The 25,326-nt window shown below is 39.5% G+C and overlaps 1 protein-coding gene and 2 pseudogenes across 3 annotated transcripts in view; 1 reads left to right on the forward strand and 2 right to left on the reverse strand.

The window, feature by feature from the left end:
* The window catches only part of LOC309638159 (uncharacterized protein), a 31,940-nt gene extending 28,457 nt beyond the window's left edge, over positions 1-3,483 (reverse strand). The window contains exon 1 of the mRNA XM_082413767.1: positions 724-3,483. Coding sequence (XP_082269893.1) covers positions 724-1,361 — 638 coding nt within the window. The 5' untranslated portion in view covers positions 1,362-3,483. The remainder of the gene's footprint in view (positions 1-723) is intronic.
* Positions 3,484-4,789: 1,306 nt separating this feature from the next.
* LOC309637858 (histone H2B type 1-C/E/F/G/I pseudogene) lies at positions 4,790-15,777 on the reverse strand (annotated as a pseudogene). Its single transcript, XR_014268535.1, has 2 exons — positions 15,284-15,777; positions 4,790-5,047 (listed from the first exon to the last, which is right to left on the reverse strand). The product of XR_014268535.1 is annotated as a histone H2B type 1-C/E/F/G/I pseudogene (transcript).
* An 8-nt stretch (positions 15,778-15,785) lies between these two features.
* Positions 15,786-24,044, forward strand: LOC309637842 (histone H2A type 1-C pseudogene; annotated as a pseudogene). The gene has a single exon. The product of its transcript is annotated as a histone H2A type 1-C pseudogene (transcript).
* Positions 24,045-25,326: the final 1,282 nt, after the last annotated feature.

The raw sequence follows: 25,326 nt of genomic DNA on the forward strand, positions 1-25,326 counted from the left end.
TAAATAGAGAACAATTACATTAAGACTAATTATATTATCAAACCAAATTTTAATGTAACAGTATGTGCTTAATATATAAAGTCATCTGGTAACTACTTGCAAACTAATGAAGGTGAAAGGCATTTCAATATTCTTGCAAATGTAAAACGGAAACATCTGTGATTTACACAACTAATCACTCATAGTGGAAAGAAAAATGTTTAACGAGAAGTAAACTTCTCACTAATCCAAATTGAGACCTTGGTTTCTGTATATTAACCCCTGTAAAGTCCATGGAGACTGAGCTCAGAAATCTTACATGGAAAGGCACATTAAATCATATACTAGAGTAGCATTAGGTGAAAAAACATGGTCAGGTATGGTTGGGCACGGAGCTGATCTCCTCTCCTCTCTAGACTTAAAATCCAGCACTTCTCTAAGCATTTAGGAACTTACATACAAGGAATGTGCCTTATTTTTATTAGGATGAACAACCTAACTTTCTGGAACTGGGCAGTCAGCATACCATTAAGTATCTGAAGCTCTTCAGAGTCTGTACCGTTTGTCTGACAAGACACTATCACCGCATCACAAACTTGCTTATTTGCAAGCGATAAGGTTGACGAATAGTCTTTTCTTCCGGAGTCTTCTGAAAACGCAATGTTACACCCTCTTAAAATCATTTGGGTGGCTCTTAAAAGAGCCTTTGGGTTCTATGTAAACTGGCCGTTGCAGAAATTTTACTTCTTGGTTGTTGCTTTCCTCGGATTAGACTTCGACTGGGTCAGTTTAGAATTCCCAGCCTTCGGCTTCCCTGCTCTGGCCTTCGCTGGACTTTCCTGTTGTTGTTTGCCCTTGGCGCCTTTAGCTTTTCTGCCACTCTTACCAGCTTTCTCAGCCATTGTTGTCCTCGGCGTCTTTGCTCTTTTGTTGGTCTTGTTAGCTTTCTGTGGAAACTTGGAGTCTCTGGCCAAAACCCGCTTCTTCGTCTTGGTAGAAGCAGGCTTCTTGACCTTTCCCTTGGTGGGCTCAGTGGCAACCTTCTTGCTGAGCTTGAAAGAGCCGGAAGCACCGGTACCCTTGGTCTGCACCAGAATTCCTTTGCTAACCAGGCTCTTGAGACCCAGCTTGATGCGGCTGTTGTTCTTCTCCACGTCATAGCCCACGGCTGCTAGCGCCTTTTTCAGCGCTGCCAAAGACATGCCAGCTCTCTCTTGAGAAATAGAAAGGGCCTCGATGATCAACTTGGACAATGAGGCGCTTGTGGTCTTGTGACTTTCACCCTTCAAGCCAACCGGCTTCTTGCCCCGCTTTTTGGGGGGACGTTTCTCGATGGACGGTGGAACCGAGTCCGCTAGAGCAGCACGTACCATCTCAAACATTGCCTTAGAGTACAGGAATAAGTACCACCTAGCAAGTAGCGTAAACTGCTGCCTGGGCCTCAGGCCCTTATATAGGGCAGGGCGCGCTGTGATTGGTGCGTCGCTCAGGCACCGCCCCCGCCCCTTGGGGAAGGAGCATTTGTGTTTGTTTCACTCCCAAAAGTTGAACGCCTCGAATACCCTCTGCACGGAATCGCCCTGGTTCCACTGCCGAATAATCCATAGAGATACAGATTTCAGATGCCTTTTCGCCTTTTAATGAAAAATGACCCTACATGCCAAAACTATTCAATAAAGCCCTCGATTTTCAACAAAATTCAAAGGGAAGAACAAAACTTCCTCTTTTCCGTGTAAATATAAAAGTAATTTTTACCGAATGACTTATCTCATCTCTTTTAAGTGGTCTTCCAAATGGTTGGCTTTCAGTTGGTGGAGAAAATAAATTATTCACGCCCTGATTTTTATTGAAAAATATTTATGTATATGAGGGAAGCAACACAGATATCTTAGACGTCTCACTGCAGAGTTGGAAGATGCTTTTAGAATTGTCAAAAAACTTCAGGATGACACCTCATTTGGGCGAACAATCTAATAAACGATGATATACAGGCATGTGGATTGCTTGTGACTAAAACCACTTCTCAGTCCCTAAGGATTGATAGCAGACCCTCAAGCATGGAGTAAATTACGTGGATCTCACACATGATAATCTGCTTGGCCAAAATCAGGTCCCCCTTGTGGAGGGCATCTTGAACTGAGTTTTGCTTCTGGTTTCATTAGTTCAAACCTTACCCCTATACCCACCCCCACCCCCTTCATCCTCCACCCTCAGAAAAAAAATGTAAGGAAACAGATACAATCCCTGCACTTAATTAACTACAAAATATGAGGCAGGAACCTTGGTCTGAAGAGCTCAGTGGAAACGACAGACCCAGATCTATAACAGGACTGGGCTGGCAGGTGTCCTGCAGAGCTGTGGGAAAAGAGTTATTGGAATAATGTCTAGGATGCTTCTCTGGGCTTGTTCTAGGACTCACCTTTCTCAGAGGTGTATAAGAGTTTCAAGGCCCGGCCTTCCAGGAGGATGTTGAGGGAACGGTGTAATATGACCAGAGTCCAGGGTTCAGCAAAAGAAAATCCCATAAGGACCATCTTGTAAAGATCCACAAATGCCTGCGTGAGAAATTTGGTAACATTCTACAGGCTGGGCAACCACTGGAGGCTTTTAAGGAGAGAGTCTGTGTATTTTTGTAGTAGTTGTCTTCTTGTATGGTTGTTGTAGTTGCCTTGATTTTCAATTTTTCACATAAACAATTATTGTGGAGAGCCTAATGTCAGAGGTTGGTAGTCTGTTGTAATAGTCTCAGAAGAAAGACAAGAGCTTCATTTAAGGAGAGTGTGGGAAAAGAGAGAGTCTACATTTGAAATACTTCTGAAGAGGAAATGAGATGATGAGACTTTCAAACTTCTGATTGCAAAGTGAGGTAGAAAAGTCTCTTTCACTCTCTCTGTCTCACATACATGCTCACATGTGCACTTACACACACATTTGAAACATAAATTCTGAAAACAATACTACCTTAAGTGCATTCTGATATATTTTCATCTAGTTTATTTTATTTTTTAAAAAATGCTGGTTGCAAATCATGAGATTGATTTCACAGCCTACTAATACATTGTGACCCTCAGTTTGAAAATTTTTTTCTCCTTAGAGAGATTACGGGTGCATCTTACCAAGGGCTCTGTTTTAACGTGTATTTGGTTTCTCTGAACCTCGGTGATCCCTGAGAGGTCGTACCATTAAATGTCAGTGGCTTAGGGTCGGGTATGAGTGGATTGATCCTTATATTTACAGGTTGACAGAACATATCACTCATCGCTGTAAAAGTAACAGAGAATTGGATACTTTTCTAAAATTCTTAGATTCCATAATTTAAGATCCAGAGAAAAAACCATGATTCATATTTTGCATTATAAATCTAAAAGATACCATAAAAACAAGCTCACACACATATACACCGTATATATGTGCCAGTCATTGTCCCAAGTATTTTCCCCCAAAAAAATTAGAAAAAAAAAATGTAGGAAATCATTTTATAGATGAGGAAACTGAGTCACAGAAAAGTCACATAACTTGCCCAAAGTCTTAGAGCTAGTGAGCAGGAAAGGCTGGGATTTGATTTCAAGAAATCTGGCTTCAAAAGGCTCTCCTCCCATCTCACTCTTAGTCTGCTCAGGCTACTCAAACAAAATACTCCAGAGTGCGTGGCTTAAACAATAGAAATTTATTTCCTCAAAGCTCTGGAGGCTAGAAATCCGAGGTCAGGGTGCCAGCATGGTCAGGTTCTGGTGAGACCTCTTTTCCTACCCTATAGATGGCTGCCTTTTTGCTGTGTCCTTACATGGCCTTTCATGAGTGCATGCACACCAGGAGAGTGATGGCTCTCTCTTCCTCTTCTTATAAGGCCATGAATCCTATTGGATTAGGGCCCCACCTCTATGACCTCTTTAGCCTAAATTACCTCCTAAAAGCCCTGTCTCCAAATATAGTCACATTGGGGGTTAGGGCTTCAGCATATGAATTTTGGAGGAGGGGTGGGCATAAATCAATCCATAGCAGATACTTTTCTTATGGAATGATTAGGAGGCTTATTAGAGACAACCTAGGTAAAAGTAGTTTTAGTTACACATAGCCAAACATGGTTCATTATTCCAGCACAGTCCTGGGCAAAGGAGACACCTGATAAATATTCCCTTTTTTGGTCTTAACCTAAGATCCTACTTATTCTTTACAGAGTGCTTTCCCATGGAACGATTGCAATCCTGTTCATTGTTTGCAGCAGCTTATTTCTTATGGGGTCATGGCTAATAAAAATATGGGGAAAAAACTACCTTCACTCATAATGAAGGAAATTACATTTCAATATTTTTGTTTGGTCTATCTGATTAACAGTGTTTTAAAAATATTCTCAGTAAATATGACTGCTGTAAAATACGAAATTTTGTACTATGTTGGTATTATAAGTTGGCATGGTCCTTCTGAATGGCAGTTTGATGAATGTATATATTAAGAGCCTTAAAAAATGGTTTTACCTTGTGATATAGTATTTCTACTTCTAGAAGTCTGTCCCAAGGAAATAATCAAATACTTAAACAAAGATTTATGTAAAAAGAAGTGTGATCTGTATGATTTATAATGCATAAAAATGGAACTCAGTCTAAATAGCCAGTAACAGAGGACTAATTAATAAGTAATAATACATCTATAAAAAAATGTGTGTTTCTAGGCATGTTACCTAGAAGATTAGCTATATGTGTATATGTAGCATGATACCTAAATTTGCTTTATATATGATATATATTTATTAGAGATGGATCTCATATATATGTTCATATTCATATATACATATATCTTATATACATATAGAAAAGATACTAAGATTTATTTTAATTTTGTTTGTTATATATTTCTCTTCTTACAAATTTCTGCAATTACCATTTAATATTTTTATAGTCAAAATAAATGTTTTAGCCAAGTTCTTATTGATCCTTCCGTGATTGTTAAAAATACCTCTTTTTATCTTCTTCTAGTATCAGTCATTTTCATTGACTTATTTGTGAGGTGCAACAGTGTCCAGCAGTGACCAGGGGTGGGAAAATACATTTCTAAAGCCCATTTGCTCCTCCTGTAAAAAGAGAGATTGATTAATTAATTCACTTCTATAATTCATCAAATATCTGGTATTGTACTTGATTCTGAGAACAGTAATAATGGCGATGGCTAATGTTCATTGGTGTTTGTTCTGTGCCAGGCAGTGCTCTAAGCACTTTAGATACCAATGCATTTAATCTTGCAACAACCTTCTGAGGTACGTATGCTGGTCCTCCCTGCTTTATACATGAGGAAATCAAGGCTCAGAGAGACTGAGTTTCCCAGGTGGCACAGCTGTTGGATGGTGAGCTATGCTCTACAGTAAACCCACACCCTCTAGCATTTGAGTCTATGTGCACTCGTAAATAAAAGACGAGCATGATCTCGCCAGTGTCCCATAACTTACATTTGAGCTAAGTCTTGAAGGGCGGGTAGGGATTTGTCAGGTGAGGAAAGGGTATTAGGGCTTTTCACAAAGGAGACATAGTGACAAAGGCCAGGTGGTGGGGGTTGTCTAGGGTGAGGTGCTTGGGGGTGAGCCTTGTAGAACCGCTCGTGAAGGATGAGGAAGGCCCTTGCATGACAACAGGTTGAAGAGTTCAAGCTTGTTATTTCCACATGAAGCAGTTTTAACAGTTCCCAGAAGCCTCCCTTCTCTCACATGCTCATCTCTCTGGGCTGCTGGCAGATGAAATCATTCCCCACTCTCAAATAAGCCAAATCAAACATCTAATGGAAATGTACCCAAATAAATGCTTAGTCTCTTTCTTGGGTTGTTCTAAAATGCATTTTTCCAACTCTTCACAAGTAGACAGAGGCAAACCTGATTTTATGCTCTCTTGGTGTCCAAATTCAGTGCAAGGAAATATATGCAGGGTTTGCTTACTAAGGAGTCCTCTTTACTACCCGTGGGCTGACACATTAGTGGGGCAGGGACATATGGGTTTCTGTGAAAATTGGTCGCACATTTGGGTAATATGAATACTCGTAATTATAAGCCACGCTTGACACAGCTTACACTCAGGCCATCACTCTACTTTACAGAGAGAGGCTCTTGCTACATGGTTTGTGTGCGCTTGTAAAAATGTAGTCACAGTTACACATTTAAGTTTTGAGAAAGCTCTGCCTGGAAGCAGATCCTGGTGGTAGTGGCGGGTGGGCAAGGGGGAAGCAGTCCTCTCTTTAGCTGGTGAGGGCCACAGTCTCCCACACAAACCATTGACCATCTCTGCTGACTCATGGTGTGATCTCTGATGTTCCAGTAGTTTAACAAACTCACTGTTGCTTCAGATTTAGCAGCCTTAACAATTGCAAGTGGTACGTGTTATCTTAAACACTGTTGAAAATGCACCAAATTGAAGGACTGTGCTGGAGGGAAGCACAGCTCTTCTCACCAGCTCACGCTCAGAATGAGGGCAGTGACGGTGGTACTAGAAAAAGAGGGACAGGTACTCAAGGTAGAATCAATAGGGCTTTGATTTCTCTTCTTTTCTTCATTACTGGGTCTTCCTCCAAGAGTTTTGTATGTGCTTTCCAAATAACATTTTATTGTCTGAGAATAAATTGAGTTAATAGTGTAAAGCACTCAGAACAGTACCTGGCCCATACTAAGTGCTACACTAGTGTTAGCTACTCTTGTTATATTAAGCATTTTAATTAGTGCTAATGTGCAAATTATATCTACCGCCCCTCTTGATCCCCCCGTTTCCTGTTTTCCATTTTCCCTTTCCATAGCATTTATTCCTTTCTCATTTTCTATATAATTACTCATAGTAACGATTGTTTGTTGTCTCTCTTCCCCAGCTGAGATGTAAGCTCCAGGAGGACAGTGACTTTGTCCTTTTCCAAGGAGACAGTCACTGAAGATGGCTGGAGGAACAAGAACCAGAAGGTGGTCCTTAGGACCAGAAGAGAAAGGGAAGAAATCCCCTCCTTAGACCATCCCAAAACTCTGTCTTCATTCCCTCTGTGGTGAAAATATCAAAGACGAGGTCCAGCATATGTGGGAGGATGAAAACCAGGAAAAGCAGAGTGTGTGCAAATCTGGCTGCAGTACAGAACATGAGAGAAAGAGGCCGCAGACAGTGGGCAGGGGAAGAGTCCATCAAACCGTGTTTCAGGTCTTTGGATACTTTGGAGTATCCTAAAGGAAGATACAGCTCTTTCAGACCCATTCCAGACCATCCATGATGCCCCAGCTCACATGCCAGAAGGATAAAGACCCCACAGCCCCTTCCCCTCATTTCCAGCTTATTAAAATTTCTGATCATTTTAGGACTGTAAAAAATTCTGTATGATATTATAACAATGAATATAAGTCATTATACATTTGACCAAACCCATAGAATGTACAACATCAAGAATGAACCCTAAGGTCAACTATGGACTTTGGGTGATTATGCTGTGTCAATATAGGTTCATCCTTGGTTTAAAAAAAAAAAAAAAAGTACCATTCTGGTGAGTGATGCTGATAATGGGAAAGGCTATGCATGGGTGTGTGGGTGTAGGGAGTATTTGAGGAATCTCTGTACCTCCCTCTCAATTTTGTTGTAAACCTAAAACTGCTCTAAAAAAAAAACTTATAAAAAAAGTATATAGGAAAAAAATTCCAATCCACTCAGCATTATTTATGTCTAGAATCAATGGAGCCAGGCTCAGTCTCTGATGCTTAGAGTCAGGGAGGCCAAGCGCTTTCCAAAACCTCCAAAAAGCTCTTACCCTGATGCTTGCTGGGTATCCTTGACCCACCTTTGAGGCTAGCAGCCTTTCTTCCATTCAAGATCTCAGAACTTGCATCATCTCTGTAGAGTTCTTAAACACACAATTGTATTTGCTTATTTATTTCAATTTTTAAAAATATATGTATTTCAGTGCATTAAAGCCCAAATGCATGTGTTTAAAACTCTAGTGACCAGCACCTACCACCTTAATTGTTTAAGCAAATCTAACAATAAAAGGGGCACATTTTTTTTAAGATTTCTTTTTTTTCTTTTGATGTGGACCATTTTTTAAAGTCTTTATTGAATTTGTTACAATATTGCTTCTGTCTCATGGTTTGGTTTTTTGGCCACGAGGCATGTGGGATCTTAGCTCCCTGACCAGGGATCGAACCCACACGCCCTGCATTGGAAGGCGAAGTCTTAACCACTGGACCACCAGGGGAGTCCTAAAAGGGGCACATTTTAATCTTTGATATTTTTATATCCTGTCCTACAGCTGAGTTTGGGCCAATTATAGTAGGGGAAAAAAGTGAAAAGAAAATAAAGGAAAAAAGAAAAGAAAAGAAGGGAGGAGGGGAGGAGAGGAGAGAGAAAAGAAAATGAGAACAAAGTTTCTTCCTTATTGCTTTTGAAGCCACTTCTTTTACTGTTGGAGAACTCGATCTTGTCAGAAGACAAGTTTAGAGCTGTAAGTGATGAAGTCAAGGTTTCACCCCCGTATTGCCTCCTCTAAGTATATCAGTCTCTTCATAGAATGAGACAAGTCCCATCATTTCTGTTCCTTCATGCCTTGGAGCCTGCAGCTGGGGAGATCTAATACCATGAATACCCATAGCAAGAAGAAACCAGCTCTTTCCATTAATTACTATACAAATTGCTTATTGGATGATAAGGTTATGTAAGGCTTTAAATGAGCAAACCAAAGCTTCATTTTCCTTCCTCAGAACTGAGATGGGACAATAAGAAAGTAGTTGATTCTCCATATTTACTCACTTTTTCCTAATTTATAATAAAGCCATAGTACCTGAAGATATGTCAAGCTGATTTTCAGAGTCCAAAGAATTTAGTCAGAGCCTAGAATGTCTTGCTGGCAAGGTCAAAGGCAGCTGTGTATTTGACCCAATTAATTTTACGCTTAGTCATCCAGTATTGCACAGGGTGAAAGTTTGGAAAAGCTAAATAATTTTTAATACCTTTTAAATTTAGGACTGTTGGACTGCAAAGTACTGAATCTACACACCCTTCGAAATCTGGACGCTTCAAGACAAGTGATAGCTATCATTCCTTATGTCTTTAGGTATACGCCTAGAGAGCTAATTAAGTACAAGTGTGGGGAAAAAAATGCATTTTCTTTCAACCTGTTGGACCAAGGTAAATGCAGAGGAATCCGCCGGCAATCTTTTTATATCACTTGTGAAATTCCTATCATTTAAGAAAGACCAGCTCCTACCGACTGAGGTCTTCAGTCACAAGCTGCCTTAATTCCCTTTAGGGTATAAAGAAGGTTATAAATGAAACTTGTCAAACATCACACAAAAACTGAGCACCTACCATGTGCCAGGCACTCTTCAAAGTGTGTTCTATGCATTAAAGGTCTTTGATCATCACAAACATCTAGAAGGTAGGTGCTATTACCATCATCCTCAAGATATAGAAGAGGCACAGAGAGATTAATGACTTGCATTAGTCTCACAGCTAATAGGTGGCAAGCTGGGAGTCAAACCTGGAGGTTCTATCTCCAGGGGCTACACTTCTGTCAACAAGGAGCAATGCTGTGCAGCCATTTTACTGGCATCCATACCATTTCTAGGACAAATATTTTATATTTGCTATTTCATTTAATCCTCATCCCATCTTCTCAAGTAGGTAATTACTATCACCCCACAGGCTTAGAGTACTAGGTTTGTCAAACAGTAACTCAAAGACATTTAGTTAATTATTAGCACACTGTTAACTTGTGTATAAGGTATGCCAAGCAATAGATTGATTTCATCCAACAAAGTCAAAAAAGATGACTATGAAAGAGAAAGAGGGGAGGAAATGCCTTTGGACTGTCTAGGAACAGGATGTCATGTTTGTACATTATTTTCAGTAGGAAAGAGTTCAGTGTGGACAATCTGTTCTTACACAGACCAAAGAGGATTAAAAAAAAAAGAAAAAGAGTGATTGTCTAAAAACTCTCAAGATTGGCTGTGAAGAATATGTGACAGGCTGCCTCTGTATAATATGGTCCACTGACTCTCAGTCAGCATTTCCATCTTAGGTAGGTCATATCTTCACCATTTCTGGCATCAGAGTCTCTCAACTTCCCCACTTTGGTCAAGACTCTCATAATAGAGTAGCGGGTTTTAGTCTCCTCTTTGTAACACTTAGTCATCTGCATATTAGACAGAGGAGGAAGACAAAAAAGTTACGAGGACAATCACAAATATAATAAGAAATATTTGAAATCTCTATTATCTTCAAATACTTAATTGACATGTCTTAATTAGAAGAACAGGCCTCAAAAATTACCTTGATGGATTTAAGTTAAATAAGTGTCATTTTTCCTAACCACAGTTTCAACTCTAATTTGAGCCATACTCAGAAATAAATTATGCGGTACACATTCTTTTGTTCAGGAAATTTTAGTCAAGGTATAGATAAAGGGCTAGGCTCTGAGGATTTTTAATTTTTTTCTAATACTTGGGAAGAACAAATCCAAAATCTAATCTTTGGAAAAACTGATAATGGAGAAAAGGACAAAGAATAAAACAATGGAAGGAGAAGGAAAAAGCTATCTATTCTAGATCTCATCTTGATCTGTAGAACCTTAGGAGGAAGCTTCCTACTTCCAAAATTCTGGATATCTTTTAATGTGTCAAGATTGGCTTTCCAATGAGAGTGTATATCCAAGTGGTAGGATTCTAAACATGTTTATGCTGTGAAAAAAAACAGAAAATCCATTTGTCCTGAAGCTTAAAAACAACATTTGTAGTTAAAAATACTGGAAATGGCCTTTTCTAGCACTGTTAAAAGTTGACACTTTCGGGAGTCTCTTTTAATACAATCTTTAATTGTATATTATGTAGAGGTGTGTCTGTTGAAGTCTTTTTTTGAAATGTAGATTGCATTTGTTGTATATATGACAGTGTAGCCTACATTAGTTTTAGATAATATCTGACACCTGAAACATGTCAAAAGAGAAGAAAAGACAAGTCACATGGATCTTGTGGTACAATTTCAAATGATGAGAATTTATGGGAATATTTAGATGTAGGTCATATTATCATTAAGGTTAGAAGTAAAATTTTGGCACAGTAAGTTTATGTTCTTTTGGGAATTTTACTTTAAATTATTTGTATTATCTTCTCAGCAGTCAGGGGTTGATATAGATCGATATGTTCTAATAAGAATAGTTTTATATTTTATCCATGATCTCATTTTTTATTATTTAAAACTATTACAAGTATTCCCAGGTGGCAAAAAAGATCCATATATTTCAAAGCAATAACATGAAATTGATTTGTTAATGCTGTGGTTCTTGAGATATGGTTGAAGCACTGTCCCACCTATATTGATTTTCAATTTGTACTAATTGGATATATGGCAAGATTCAATCACTTGCCAAGTCTTTGAGATAATCAATATCTTTGTAAAACTTGAACTAGTTTGTGCTTGTTGTTGCAGTTATTTTTTGTTACATGACCATGAAGTCTGGAGGTGGTTGGGCTACAGAGAGATGAGAGATTTGGATAGTCAATTTTTATTGGGGGGTGGTTGATAAATTAATATAGTTATAAATTCAGTCTTTATTGGCAGCTCTAACGTATTTTTACCTTATCAGCATAAATAAGACAATACATATAAAATTGAATTTACTACATTAATGAACAGTAACAACTTTCTAATAAATAAACAGACCAAACATAGCCATTGCTTGTGTACATATTTGTGTTTCTCTGCAGCTATAGTACTTGGTAGAGTCAGAGCTGTTTGTTTTAACGACAGCCCTTTAGAAAAGCAGGCAACTGTGTTCCCTCACAGGCATAAGGAAACCGGGAGGCCGTCCAAAACCTGCCTTGTCCTCTCAGACCACATATACACTTTACATATCCCTTCTACAAATTTAAAGTAGCAAAAACAAGCATACCTATTTCTATTCTCTTACGGCATCTATATGTTCTCTAACCTGTTAATCTATGGTCATTCTCAACTGTGTGAAAATAAAAGACTTGCATAGATCTGTTTTTAGTGATGTGTATTTTGTACCCTCCAATTTATTTAATTTACTTAATTTAATATTTATCTAAAATTTTAAAGTTAGCTATACACTTTGAATTCAGTATTTAAGCTGACACAATGAGTCCTTATGATTTGTAACATTATAAAAATTAATTCCATTTTAAAAATGACATTACCTATCTACATTATCACTATTTTGTGATAATTTAGTTCAATGCGTAATTTACGTAATGTAAAATTTTAAATAAAGTGATGATAACTCATCTAATCAGTAGAGTTAAAGAAATTTAGTAATTTTAACTTAGTTTTTTTTAAAGAAAATAACCCCTAAACTTGTGTAAACTAGAATACTATACTAACATTATTCTTACATTATGACAATAATAAAGAAAAAGATGTAGAGCCATTTTGTAAAGCAAAATTGTTAAGCCAGCAAATTTATCCTAAGGGTTAACTTGATTAGAAATATGTGATTTTAAAATTTCCTATAGAATTACATGCCATGTATTAAAATATTTAAGTTGTTCAAAAATAATGGAGTAGTTCTGTTTTGTTTCTTATCTTGTTAAGTGTTAACTAAGACCACTAATTAAATTCAGTTAAACTTTCTTTTCTGTCTGAGTTACAACTTAAAGAGGTAGCACATTTAAAGCATCTGGAGAATTTGATTTTGCTCTTATTTTAAATTGATGTATGTTTTTTAGTCTTTATATAAGCTATTTACGTTTACATTATAACTTTTAAAATTTTCTGCTGAGGTAGATAATTTGCTCAAAATTATTTGTATTCATAAAGCAGAAAATATTCTCAATCATTGTACAAGTTAGAGGAGCTAATTGTGAAACTGGAACAAAACTTAAAGAGATTTAATTTAAAAGCAACCAGAGATTTAAGTATGTTGATCAGTTAAAGAAACAATTGTGATTAAGATCAGAGATCCCTCAGGGAACACCACTGCTGGGAATATGAGTAAATTCTCTGATATCCTTCTAAGTTTGGTAGGAAATTCTAGTTTCCAGTGCCATATCCCTCACAATGAACTCATTAAGGTTAATAAACTATTTAATGTTTGTTTTATACAAGTATTGGAAGCCCTCTCTTTTTTCTGACTCAGCTCTATTTATAATCACATATTTCTTCTCTCTCCTCTCTGACCTTACTTAAAGAGCAAGAAGGGACAATATTTATTTGGAATTATTGAATAATAAACTTTAGAGGCTTCAGCATAGCAAGAGACAGGCCAATTGTAGGCTGGAGATTCTGTTTCCTTGTTTCCTTTCTTGTCTTAAGTCTCCTGTTAGGTCTAACGCTTTATTAAAGTTAACAGTTTTAGGCGGCCATTTTATATTCATTTATCTTTGAAGCAGGAATGTTATTTTTGCAGATACTGACAATTATTTGGACTCATACTGAGTAATCACGAAAACAGACAGTTTTGAAAGGAAGAAAGAAACTCTGCTTTTTAGTTAAAAGAACCCACAGTATACAAACACAAAACACCAAACACAGTGGATCCCATCAAAGGCCAGAAAGAAAAACACCAACTTCCTGGTCCTGTGTTCTCAAATGCCAGAGATGGTCAGAATCCTCAGACAAACACAAGCAACCCAAAAAAGATGAACAAATGAACCAGATTCCAGATACCCTGTCCTCTGCCACCAACTAATTAATGATCTAGCGATAAAACCACTAATGTGTATCCAATCGACAAAGTACAATCTAAGAACCAAAATAAGAAACAAACTTGGGCAAAAATAAATTTTAGCATACAAGAGCCAAAGGAAGATGAACAGAAAACTCAAAGTGCCCAGGGCTAGACAAGGTACATTTTCAGTTCACATTTCTATTGATTCCTAAGATAGGGCTCTGGTAAACAACGTCTTGGTGGAATCTTCAGAAATAAATGGTCCAAGTGTTAATGATTAGCCAGCCTGCTCTTGTATTGAAGAGAAATCAAGCAATAGTTGTTATTTCATCCAACAAAGGCAAACCAGAATTTATATGTGAGGGAAAGAGGGGAAGAGAAGGAGAAAACAAAGACAAAACAAAACCTTGTAGTCAGCCTGGGATAGTGAATGTTTGCACATTTTTTGGGTAAACTGATTAGTTGGCAGTGAGGAGAGGTTAGTCTGATTTGGATGATCAGTCCTTGGGCAGGCTCACTAGGGGTATAGAAAAAAATCCAATTTCAGTTGTTGAAGGACTTGGGAAACCTTATAGTTTGGCTGAAAAGCTTGTGTGATAAGCATGTGCCATTGTCCTATATTTGCAATTCTACCTTTATTAAGCCAGGGCTGCACTTCATTTCTCAGGTAACTTCCAGGTTAGGCAGCCAGTAATTGTGGAGCCGTGTTCCAATGGACGCCTGTCTAGCGCCAGACAGGCCTTAGTATCTTCCCCAGGTATCAAAGAAAACTGCCCATTTAGAATCACGGGGTCTTAATGTTAAGTAATCTAAATCACATTGTATCTTACCTCAAATCGTTAAACAACAACAAAAAACCCTGTTTTCCTTGTAACATAAATTTTATTCCTGTAGCCTCCCACTTTTTTACAGAGAAAGCAAAGTTTACTCCTAGGTGCTGGAAATGTGTTCTAGACTTGGATAAATTAAATGGAAAATGCGTTTCTTTCACCTTAAAATCTTCCCCTGGAACAAAGATTAAACTGCTTAAGGGAAGGTGGAACTTGTCAACTCCCCCCACCCCACCCCACCCCACCCCACCCCACCTCCCCGCCGCGCGACTGCCTGGTTTGGGAAGGTTCTCTTCTAGAGACTTTGTATGCCAAGTTCAACAGCGTCCTTTCTCTTCCCGCCTAGTTTCCCCGCCTTTCGGTGCCAGCCCTCAGTTCAACCTCCATGGAAACTTGCCAAGTTGCAAGCATCTCCTAAAGCAGTTCGTCAACCCCGACTGCGTATTACAAGCCACCAGCCACCTACGCAGTTAATTTTCATGTTCAGATAGCTGAAGGTCAATTACAGTACATTGATCACTGGGACTCAAAAAATAGCTGACTTTATACTTGGGGTGAGCCCCTAATTGCAACGGGTAATGCATAACATTTGACACAACAATGCCAAAACCAACAACCTTGCAGTGCTTTTAACAACTTCAGTTGTCATTCCTTATACCCATTAATAGGACTTACAAATTTATCTATCTTTGTTTTCTAATTAATGCACTTTTGCCCAAACCTTTGTCTTCTAATTAATGCACTTTAGCCCAAACTCCAACTTACAAAATATAAGCAGCAGATTACAACTCTTTGTGGACATGTGGGTGGCTCTTAAAAGAGCCTTTGGGGTTAGATACAAAGACGCTTACTTGGCAAGTTTTACTTGGAGCTAGTGTACTTGGTGACAGCCTTGGTGCCCTCGGACACAGCGTGCTTGGCCAGCTCCCCGGGCAGCAGCAGGCGCACGGCCGTCTGGATCTCTCTGGACGTGATGGTCGAGCGCTTGTTATAATGCGCCAGACGCGACGCTTCGCCCGCGATGCGCTCAAAGATATCGTTGACGAAAGAGTTCATGATGCCCATAGCCTTGGATGAGATGCCAGTGTCCGGGTGAACCTGTTTCAGTACCTTGTACACGTACACGGAATAACTCTCCTTACGGCTGCGCTTGCGCTTCTTGCCATCTTTCTTCTGCGCTTTGGTCACCGCCTTTTTGGAACCCTTCTTCGGAGCAGGAACGGATTTCGCTGACTCCGGCATTTTAAAACCTCAAAACACCAAAAATAAATGAAAAGAAAAAGCGGATTTCTGCTATTTATAGGGCTTTTATGCTAATGAAGGATGCAGACTGCGTCTTAGTTAATTGGAAGACAAACAGCAAGGCTGTCATCTATGGGCAGAACTATGCAAATGAGGTATGGAAATAGAGCTTTTCTATTGGCCACTTAGGTGAATCTTGGTACTAACCAATCAGACAACCGGATTTACTCCCCAGGAAATGCCTATAAAAGCAGCAGTGTTCTGTGTGCTTTCAAGCTTGGTTTGCTTTGAGAAATATTCCTTTTTTGTTTGTTTGTTTGTTTTTTGTTTTTTCTTTTTTGCAATGTCTGGACGTGGCAAGCAAGGTGGTAAAGCTCGCGCTAAAGCGAAGTCTCGCTCTTCGCGGGCCGGTCTCCAGTTTCCCGTGGGCCGAGTGCATCGCCTGCTCCGTAAGGGCAACTACGCTGAGCGGGTTGGGGCTGGTGCGCCGGTGTACCTTGCAGCGGTGTTGGAGTACTTGACGGCAGAGATACTGGAGTTGGCCGGTAATGCGGCGCGCGACAACAAGAAGACTCGCATCATCCCACGCCACCTGCAGCTGGCCATCCGCAACGATGAGGAGCTTAACAAACTACTGGGCCGCGTGACCATCGCTCAGGGCGGGGTCTTGCCGAACATCCAGGCGGTGCTGTTGCCTAAGAAGACCGAGAGCCACCACAAGGCCAAGGGCAAGTGATTTGACAGGGATTTGAGTTTCCGGAAGTGCTTTCAAACCCAAAGGCTCTTTTCAGAGCCCCCCACTATTTCAAAGGAAGAGCTAACACCACTTGGAATATTAAAAAAAAGAAAGGTAAGTTAATTTTTATCCAAGATAAGAAATGGAAGAAAAAATGTTCTAGATCTTTAAAGAAGGTTCTCATTGTTACTAGAAATCTGCCTCTCTTTGCAGAAAGTGGTAAATCGGTTAAGGCCTAATGATCCACGAAGTGGTTAGGTATTTCAGACAGTCGAGTGATCTGCCTTTAGTCAGTAAAGCCTAAGCACGGTTTAACTGCAGGAATGGATATATGGTGGTCTCAAACTAACATGCCGAGTGCAATGGCCAGAACCTCTTAGACGCCTTGTTCTAGGCTGCAGACAACTCGTCTTTCCTAATCCCGCAAGGGAGTTAGGCTCTGCTCCCGCTAACTTTCAACGTGTCATCTGAAATTTACCACGTACTGATAGGGGCTTTTGAAAAATTGATTACCTGGAGTTAACATATGGTAGTTTAGAACAGACTAAATCTAGACTCGAATTGTGGCTTCTCCCCACATTTACAAATTGTGAGATTTGGGGCCAATTTCTAACCTGGTAGTTTTGTTGTATGTAAATTGGGGATAGAATGATGGTGTTTCTTTTTTTTTTTTTTTTTTTTTTTGACAAACCCCTTAACACCCATAACCTAGATTAGTCCCTGACATTCAACGAACTAAAATTAATAGAGGTTCAAATGCCTAGGCTCCTAATGCAGCCCCAAAAGGGATAGAATAGGGCTGCAGGCCTCCCTAAAATAGTTAACTACTAAGGATCTGGTAAATTAGCTGTTCCAACCCAAAAGTGTCGATCTGGTACTGTGCAAAAATTCCTAGGATCCTATTTTCCGGGACTGAGTCTCATCAAGTAAACATTTCTTCTGCATGACTCAGTTTGTGCTTGGATGAGTAGGCAAGGAGGCTGAGTAGGCCAAAACTTGGGACCTGTGCGGCCCAGGGAGACGCACCCTCATTCAAACACTCCTGGAGCTTCACTGAAGCATTTTGCGTGGCATCAGTTCTTTTGGAGCATTCAAATCCGAGTGTGTGGGGAGAGAGAATCTAAACAGAAGCTGGTTCCCGTGAACGCACTTTTCTCATTCTCATGGTGGCACAGACATTCTGCGGTCTTGAGGCAGCCTCCATCCCTCTTCCCCTCCTCCCGCGCAACCCCCTACCCACCACCCCCACCCTGGCCTTGAAACTACCAGCCAAAGAACTGGGGCTAGAGGGTCTGGGTGTTTGGTGAAGGCAAATTGGCGGAAAAAGAAGTGAGCACCTTGATGGCCGCACATTAGAATTTCCTGAATTTTTAAGGATAGCCGGAATGAAAATCAGTTTGGAGAAGGTCCAGCCTCACAGCATTTCAGGTAGGGGTCCACTGAGAGGACCGGGTTCTTTACGCCAAGCATTTCTTGTATGTTGGAGAACTTGGATCCTTAGATTGCAATTGCTTTATATAAGCCTTGGGATACTTTTCATTGACTTTCCAGGTTGCCTTGGAACCCAGCTCCAACACTTAACTAGGTGGGTGACCTTGGGCTAGGTGCTTAACTTCTCCCTGCGTCCATTTCTTCCTATATGCCTTTGCTTGTCTTGTGATGAAAGGAGTGGGCTCAGCAGTGTGGGTTCTGAAATTAGAACACGGGGTGCTCGGGTAATGGCCAACACTTAGTAAGCACTTACTGTGTGTCAACATGCTTCCAGCATATTAATTTAACCCAACAATCTTAGAGATAAGTACCATTTCTATATCCCAATATTAAAGATGAGGAAACAGGAAGACAGCATAAAGAACTTGTCTGAGCCCCAAGGTCAGGAAGCCAGTACTTCTAACCACTGGCTATTTTATAACCAACTGCTCCCTAAGAGGTTGTCAGAATAATGAAACGAGTAAAAATTCAATACATAATGGATGTAACTTTGCCCACATACCAGAATGTTACTAATTGTATCCTAAACTCTGAGAAATTTAAGAGAAGGAGGAGAGGTAATCTCCCTGGAATCTACATAAAGGGAGGGAGGTAAATCCTGACAGTGTGCTGGCCACATATTTTTGTGTTAACCAATACACTTTTGATTTAGTACGTGACAAGTGAAACAAGGGGACAAGTGGGGAGATGGTTTAGTAAAGAACCAAAGGACTTGATAAACTAATTTATTGTGGTAAGTGAAGAAAGGAGTTAGGGCTTGAATTTGAATTCTCCCCTCTGGGCTTCAACAGCAAAACTTTGTATTGGATTACTTAAGAGTGAATGATACATTGTGTTAATTTTGTGTGTATCATTGAGACCTCCTTAAAAGTCAAGGACCACATCTTGTTAAATTGTTGATAGCATAGACCCTGGCATACAATAAACACTTGATAATCGGACACTGAGTAAATGTTGAGCTGAGTCAGTGGCTGGGCCATCAGGAAGTACTCTTTGTTCTAGAGGGTCAGTTTATTACCAGAGGAGACATTAATTACACACCAGACTAACAGGCTGCTAATAATATCTTCTCTTACCAGTAGAAAATCCCTTCTGAAAAATCCAATTTGCATTGGCAACTTATTTTGGGAGCTTCAAAGAAACACAGAAGGTGCCGATTGATAAGGTCTTACCTAAGAGGTACTGCTAAGAGGCTACTCCCCAAGTAGAGGACATTCCTCACAGCTCCGGCCTAGCTTCTCCTCTCCAACATAGTTCTTCGCCTCCTACTTTGAAATGTCACTGTTTATATCCAAAAGCCCTAGTTATCACTTGGGAAAATTCTCTAGTGGGCAGTAAACTCTCAGTAGCTTTAGCTGGTTTCCAGCCCTTGAGTAGGTCTCCATCTACCATGCCTCAAGGGTCCTGGAGAGGACCATTTAAATTGGGGCAAGTTGATGTGAATCATAAACCCAGGGCTTCCAGTTACTGAAGACACCTGGGCACCAGGGACAAGATATGTATTAAAGGGATTTATTGAGATGTGAGGCTGAAACAGAATCATCGTTCAATTATATAGCGTATTCTGAACAACACAGATCACTTTGATACAAAATCGCCAATTATAAAATCTTCTTTAAAATTTCCAAATAATCTATGCAGCAATATCCTTTCCTTTACTCCATCCATTATCCATTCACGTTCTATTTTTTAAATGTGTCATTTGAACTCTTTTTTACAAGTGTGATACATTTTATAACCAGTTGTAAAAAAAAAATTGTATATTTTAAGGTTAGAAGTAGGTTACCTTCTAGGGGTTTGTCATCTGTTGAGCCTGAATTATAATTATAAATGTAAATATACCTGTTAAGTATAATGCATGTGGGTTACTAGAAGACATTAGGAATTTAATTGAGGAATCCCCATACATACCAAAATTGAGAATAAGGGCTCACATGTAGCCCCAGTATTCTTCCCTCTATATTTTATTTCAGTACCTTGATCTTGTAGCAAACTAAGATTAGCATCACCAGGAGATCTATCAAAAGGCAGATTATAGTCTATATTTATATCCATAAAACTGTATTATTAATAAGTAGACAAATTTATGAAAAAACTCAATAAGTATAATCATTATAACACCAAAAGAATTTGGAACATAACATGTATACTTTAAAATAAAACGAATTCTAGGACATGGAATTAAGGTAGTCATATTGAAAAAAATATCAGAAATTCATTGGACTTAATTAGATTACAGTTGTTAGTTAAGTTGTAGTTTAGGCAGGGTGATAGAACAAGCATCTCTTAAGACTTAGACTTATACATGTTACTTATAGTTGAGGTTCTTCCTGAAAGAAGCAAGTGTGCTAAGCTTCAGGGTCTCTGTTGTATGTTGCTTGTCTGCCAGTTGGAGCTTAAAGTTTTACCACATTCCTCACTCTCATGGCACCAGGCAGCAGCAGCTGAGCATGTCTATTCTTTCCTGTACTCAGTGATAGCCTGAGCTGATAGTACAGGCCTTGACTTTACACCATGACAAATTGCCCTTGCATTCAAAATCTATCTCAGAATGGCTCTATCTCAAAATGCTCTAAATTTTAGAAACTTGGAGCTCAGTACTAGCCCCTGTTTACTCTGTCTCCTTGATGATTTTATCAGTAGTGTAGTTTCAAAGTCTGTCTATATGCAATAAACTTCCAATTTTACATCTCCAGTCCTGCTGTCTTCCTTGAAATGCAAATGTGTGCATACAAATTTCTACTTGACACCTTCACTTGAAACCCTACCAGGCCTCTCAACCTAAATACATTCAAGACACAAGAGTTTACATTATGCTTCTTAAGCCTGTTATTCCCTCCAATCCTCCCCAGCTCAGTAAATGACATTACTTGTAAGTCCATTTACTCAAGCGAAAATTCTAGGAATGAACCTTGCTCCCTTTCCTTCATCTCCACAAACTATCTGTAAGTCACTTCACCTATACCTTTAATACATATCTTAATTTATTTACCATACTCCTTACCATGACCTGAAGAGCCATCCATGACCACCCTGGCCTCTGCCCACCTCCCTGACTTCATCTCCATCTCCCTGTCCAGCTACACTGGTCTCTCTTCCACCTGCCAAGCCCTTTGCTGCTTCAAGAAATCTGTACTGTTGGTCTCTTTCTCTGCAGTGCCTATCCTCTGATTTTTCTTCTGGCGAGCATGTTCTCAGCTCTTCTCCAGACAGGCCTATCTGAAATAGACCTACCCCGATGGATTAAAGATCTAAGGATAAAATACAAATACTAGATGAAATTTTAGGGAACACTTTGTATAACCTCAGTTTTGTATGTGTGTATTTTGAGGGGGAGGTGTCATTATTAAGCCAGGCAGGAAATACAAATGCCATATAGGAAGGGACACAGACCACATAGGACAAAAATAAATTTAAGATGCAATATTCCATAAAAAGAGTAGAAAACAAGCAGTAAATTGGGATAAAGGATTTGTAAAACATTATATACAAAAGGTTAATGACTTTAATTTACAAGGAAGACCTGCAAGCTGCTAAGAAAAGGGCAAACAATAATAGAAAAAAATTACTGAACAGGATATTTTATACCTTTTATTAAATTCAAATAGTGCATATGAGAAAAAACAAACCAAAATACATACAACTGTTCACCTTCCTAAAAGTTAGGTTATGCATATCATAGCAACAAAGGAATAGCATTTCTTACCTATGGATAGACAACCACTAAAACCAATAATACTTAGGATGCTGAGGATGAGGAAGGAGTGCCACAGTCATATTATCTTTTGAGAAAATTTCCTGGCAATATATATTAAAATTTATTAAGAGACACTCAACCTTTTGTAAAGCAAAGCAGTATCAGATAGATAGATAGATAGATAGATAGATGATAGATAGATAGATAGATAGTAGAAACTAGGGAAGAGAGGGGGTCTACCATCTAGAAATAAAAGCCCCATTATGTGAGGTTATATGAGGAGAGATTGTTAACCTGTATAAACATGTGTGTAAAGTGTTAAAAGGAGCATGAATTAAGTTTGTAACTTCAAGTATAGAAAGTAAAATAAAAAAGTTACCTCCCTCTGCTCACGTCTCACTCCAAGTTACTTTCTATCAATCATCTTGTCGAGATTCTTTAAAATACAGTCTAAGATTTTATTTATCAGATCCCTTGTTGTTTGCCTCTCCCCATTATACTCTCTGTTCCATGAAGTGGGACCTGGTCTGTGACATCCTAACATCTAACAGAAGGCCTGGGACTCAACTCGCTGGTGAATGAACCAGGGAATGGATGTTGTAGCCCAAAAAGCCTTCTCAGAGCCCAGAAAGCACATGTGTATCTGAATTTCTGTATAAAAATGCCCACTAACCATTGTTAATACACTGCCTACTTCCCTACGCAGCTACTAGGACCGCTGTGAAATTTGGAAGTACCATATACACCATTTGTTTTCCACACTCTACCTTTTGCCAGGTTTCTGCACTAACCTCACCAGACTTAATGTCTCCTGATAAGCCTCAGTGACCCAGGAAGCCCAATTTCCTTTAAGGGCCTGTTTTCTCTGCTGGCTGATACCATGTATAAAAGAATCCTCTTTAATACCCTACTGGGTCTGTGGTTACTAATGCTTGCTTAGAGTCATGGAAGGAAAAGAGTCACACAGCTGATGTGTGTGACCAAATCAATGCTGTTTCATCCCCTTACAATGCCTGCTCTGCACATAAGGGTACCTTGGTGGCTTTTACAGTCTAATGCTGGATTATACAGTTAACACGATCATCTACAGGGTGAGTTTGTTGAAAAATTCTATCATACATCTCCACGCCCTGGCATGTCACATCCTCAGTAAATACTCGGAATGAATGCTCAGAATTAATGTGTTGGCAACAGAACTTGTATCTGCACGGAAACGGAATAAACACTAAGCTGCAGGGATTTGTGAGTTTATTTCCGGGTGATGTACCTTTTCAGCCACCACTCGGTTTTAAATTCCAGTTGCTACATTTGGAGGGAGATACATGACTGGTATTTGAGCTACTTTGTCCAAGATAGGCCACTGACCACATGTGACATTTTAAATTTAAATAAAATAATGAGGGGCTTCCCTGGTGGTGCAGTGGTTGAGAGTCCGCCTGACAATGCAGGAGACACGGGTTCGAGCCCTGGTCTGGGAAGATCCCACATGCCGCGGAGCAACTGGGCCCGTGAGCCACAACTACTGAGCCTGCGCGTCTGGAGCACAGGTTCCGCAACAAGAGAGGCCGCGATAGTGAGAGGCCCGTGCACCGTGATGAAGAGTGGCCCCCGCTTGCCGCAACTAGAGGAAGCCCACGCACAGAAACGAAGACCCAACACAGCCAAAAAAAAAATAATAATAATGAAACTAAAAATTCAGGTACTCAGTTGCACTAACCATATTTCAAGTTGCTGGTGGCTTCTACATTGGACGGATAGATGTAGAACATGTCTGTCAATGCAGAAAGTTCTATTGGTAGCACACCAGGCTAGGTACTTTTTGTCCCTCTGAGCTAACATGTTCACGTGCACTTAACCAGCTCCCTCCAGGTAGCATCTGAGGATACAGTTGCCTGATAAAATATAGGATGCTCAGTTAAAATTGAATTTCAGTTAAGTGACAAGTAATTGTTTTAGTATAAGTATGCCCCCAAATATGGCATGAGACATGCTATAATTCAACAAAAAATGTTGTTTATCTGAAATTCAGATTTAACTAGGCATCTTGTATTTTCATTTGCGAAATCTGGCAACCCTATCTGAAGAGCAAAATTAGAGCATCTTCCCGGGGAGGCTGGGTCCTCTTACCATGGGGAGTGTGTATATGAGGAAATGAAAAGGGCTGATACACAGAATGAACCAAACTCATTATGAGGAAAGAGGTTTGTAAGTTTTTCTGCATATGTTGAGGAAGGTTAAGAAAGAAGTTCCCAAATACATTTACTTTGGTTTCTTCTCTCCCCTTAGGTTTCAAAAGCTTCTCACTACAAAGAGACGCCTAGATCCAGAGTGTCTGTCAAACTCATCAATTCTCAGAAATAAATGGATTGGCATCTGTGTTCTGACATCATTGATTGATTCCGCACCTGCAATTTTTTTCCAATTAAAAACTCACTCTGGGTTTCTTTCTTCGTGTGTACTGTGTGTCTTGGGGATAAGGAGAGTAAAAGGGAAGGGGTGGTAAATATTACTGTGGAGAAGCTCTCTTTAGTACAAAATGTACCTAATTTCTTGAATAAGTAATACATTCACAGGGTTCAACCAAATCAAAATAACAAGGTATATGTGGAGAATCCACTCCTCACTGGATTACCCCACTGCTCCCTAGGTAACATTATTTTCCTTGTGTATTTGCCTATTGTTAATTCATGCTGATGTGAGTCAAGAATGAACGCATTTTATCTCCCCCAATTTTCATTCTTAAAAGATAGCAGACTGTATACACTTACTCTTTTCTATAACAGTATATCTTGGAAAACTTTCCAGAAATGAACATAGGGGACATCCTGTACACTGTCTCATGGTATTGTACTGTGAATGCATCACCCAGTACAGCACAGTTCATGGAACCTGTCTCCTGTTGGTAGGCACATAAAGCAATTCCAGAATAACAAACCCTGATGTACAGCAAAATGGAAATTGTTCTAATATTCCTCTGGGATGGTGGAAAATGAACAGAAATTCAAGTCACTCTTGGCTTGGACTCAAGGTTCTTCTCCTTAAAAACTGTGGCTTTAGCCAAGCTCATTTTGAACCCCAGTTTCTTCATCTGTAAAATGGAGGTAATATGTACCTTAAGTAACCACGAAAATGAAAAAAAAATTGTTTGGAATTCTAAAGAACAGCACAAACAAAATTATTTAATTTTTCAACACTACTTCTTTTGTGAGAGTTATATATAATAAATTGTAATAGGATCAGGCTAATATGGTACCAAGACAGAGGAAGATAGTTTCATTAATTACCTGGTTAAATGGCCATTTCCTCACACAGGAGTTAGAAGGCACACCCTCCCAATCTGCCTGCCCCTTTGCCCCTTCTGCTCTTTCCTCTTAAGTCAAGGTCAGGTTTTAAGAATGTTTCTGCTACTCTAGTGTCTGTGTATTGGGGACTGGGGGCCTGGATGGTCCACTGCTGTATTGCCAGCTCTCAGCTGGTGTCTGACATTGCCTGGCATGTACTAATCACTCAGGAAATAGCTGATGAATTCCTAAGGCTGGGTTGTAAGAAGGACACACTCAACTTAGTCTTAAAAAATACCTATATAAGTCTATACAAAGTGGTTTGTGTGTGTACACACATATACATATGCATGTACACACAGCACAGACATGCAGTGAAATATTCTGGAAAGACATGCGAATCTGGAATGAAAATACTTGGGTCTGTATTCCAGCTCTGCCATTTAC

This window comes from Balaenoptera physalus, assembly GCF_965194825.1.
Source record: "Balaenoptera physalus genome assembly, chromosome: 11".
NCBI lineage: Eukaryota > Metazoa > Chordata > Mammalia > Artiodactyla > Balaenopteridae > Balaenoptera > Balaenoptera physalus.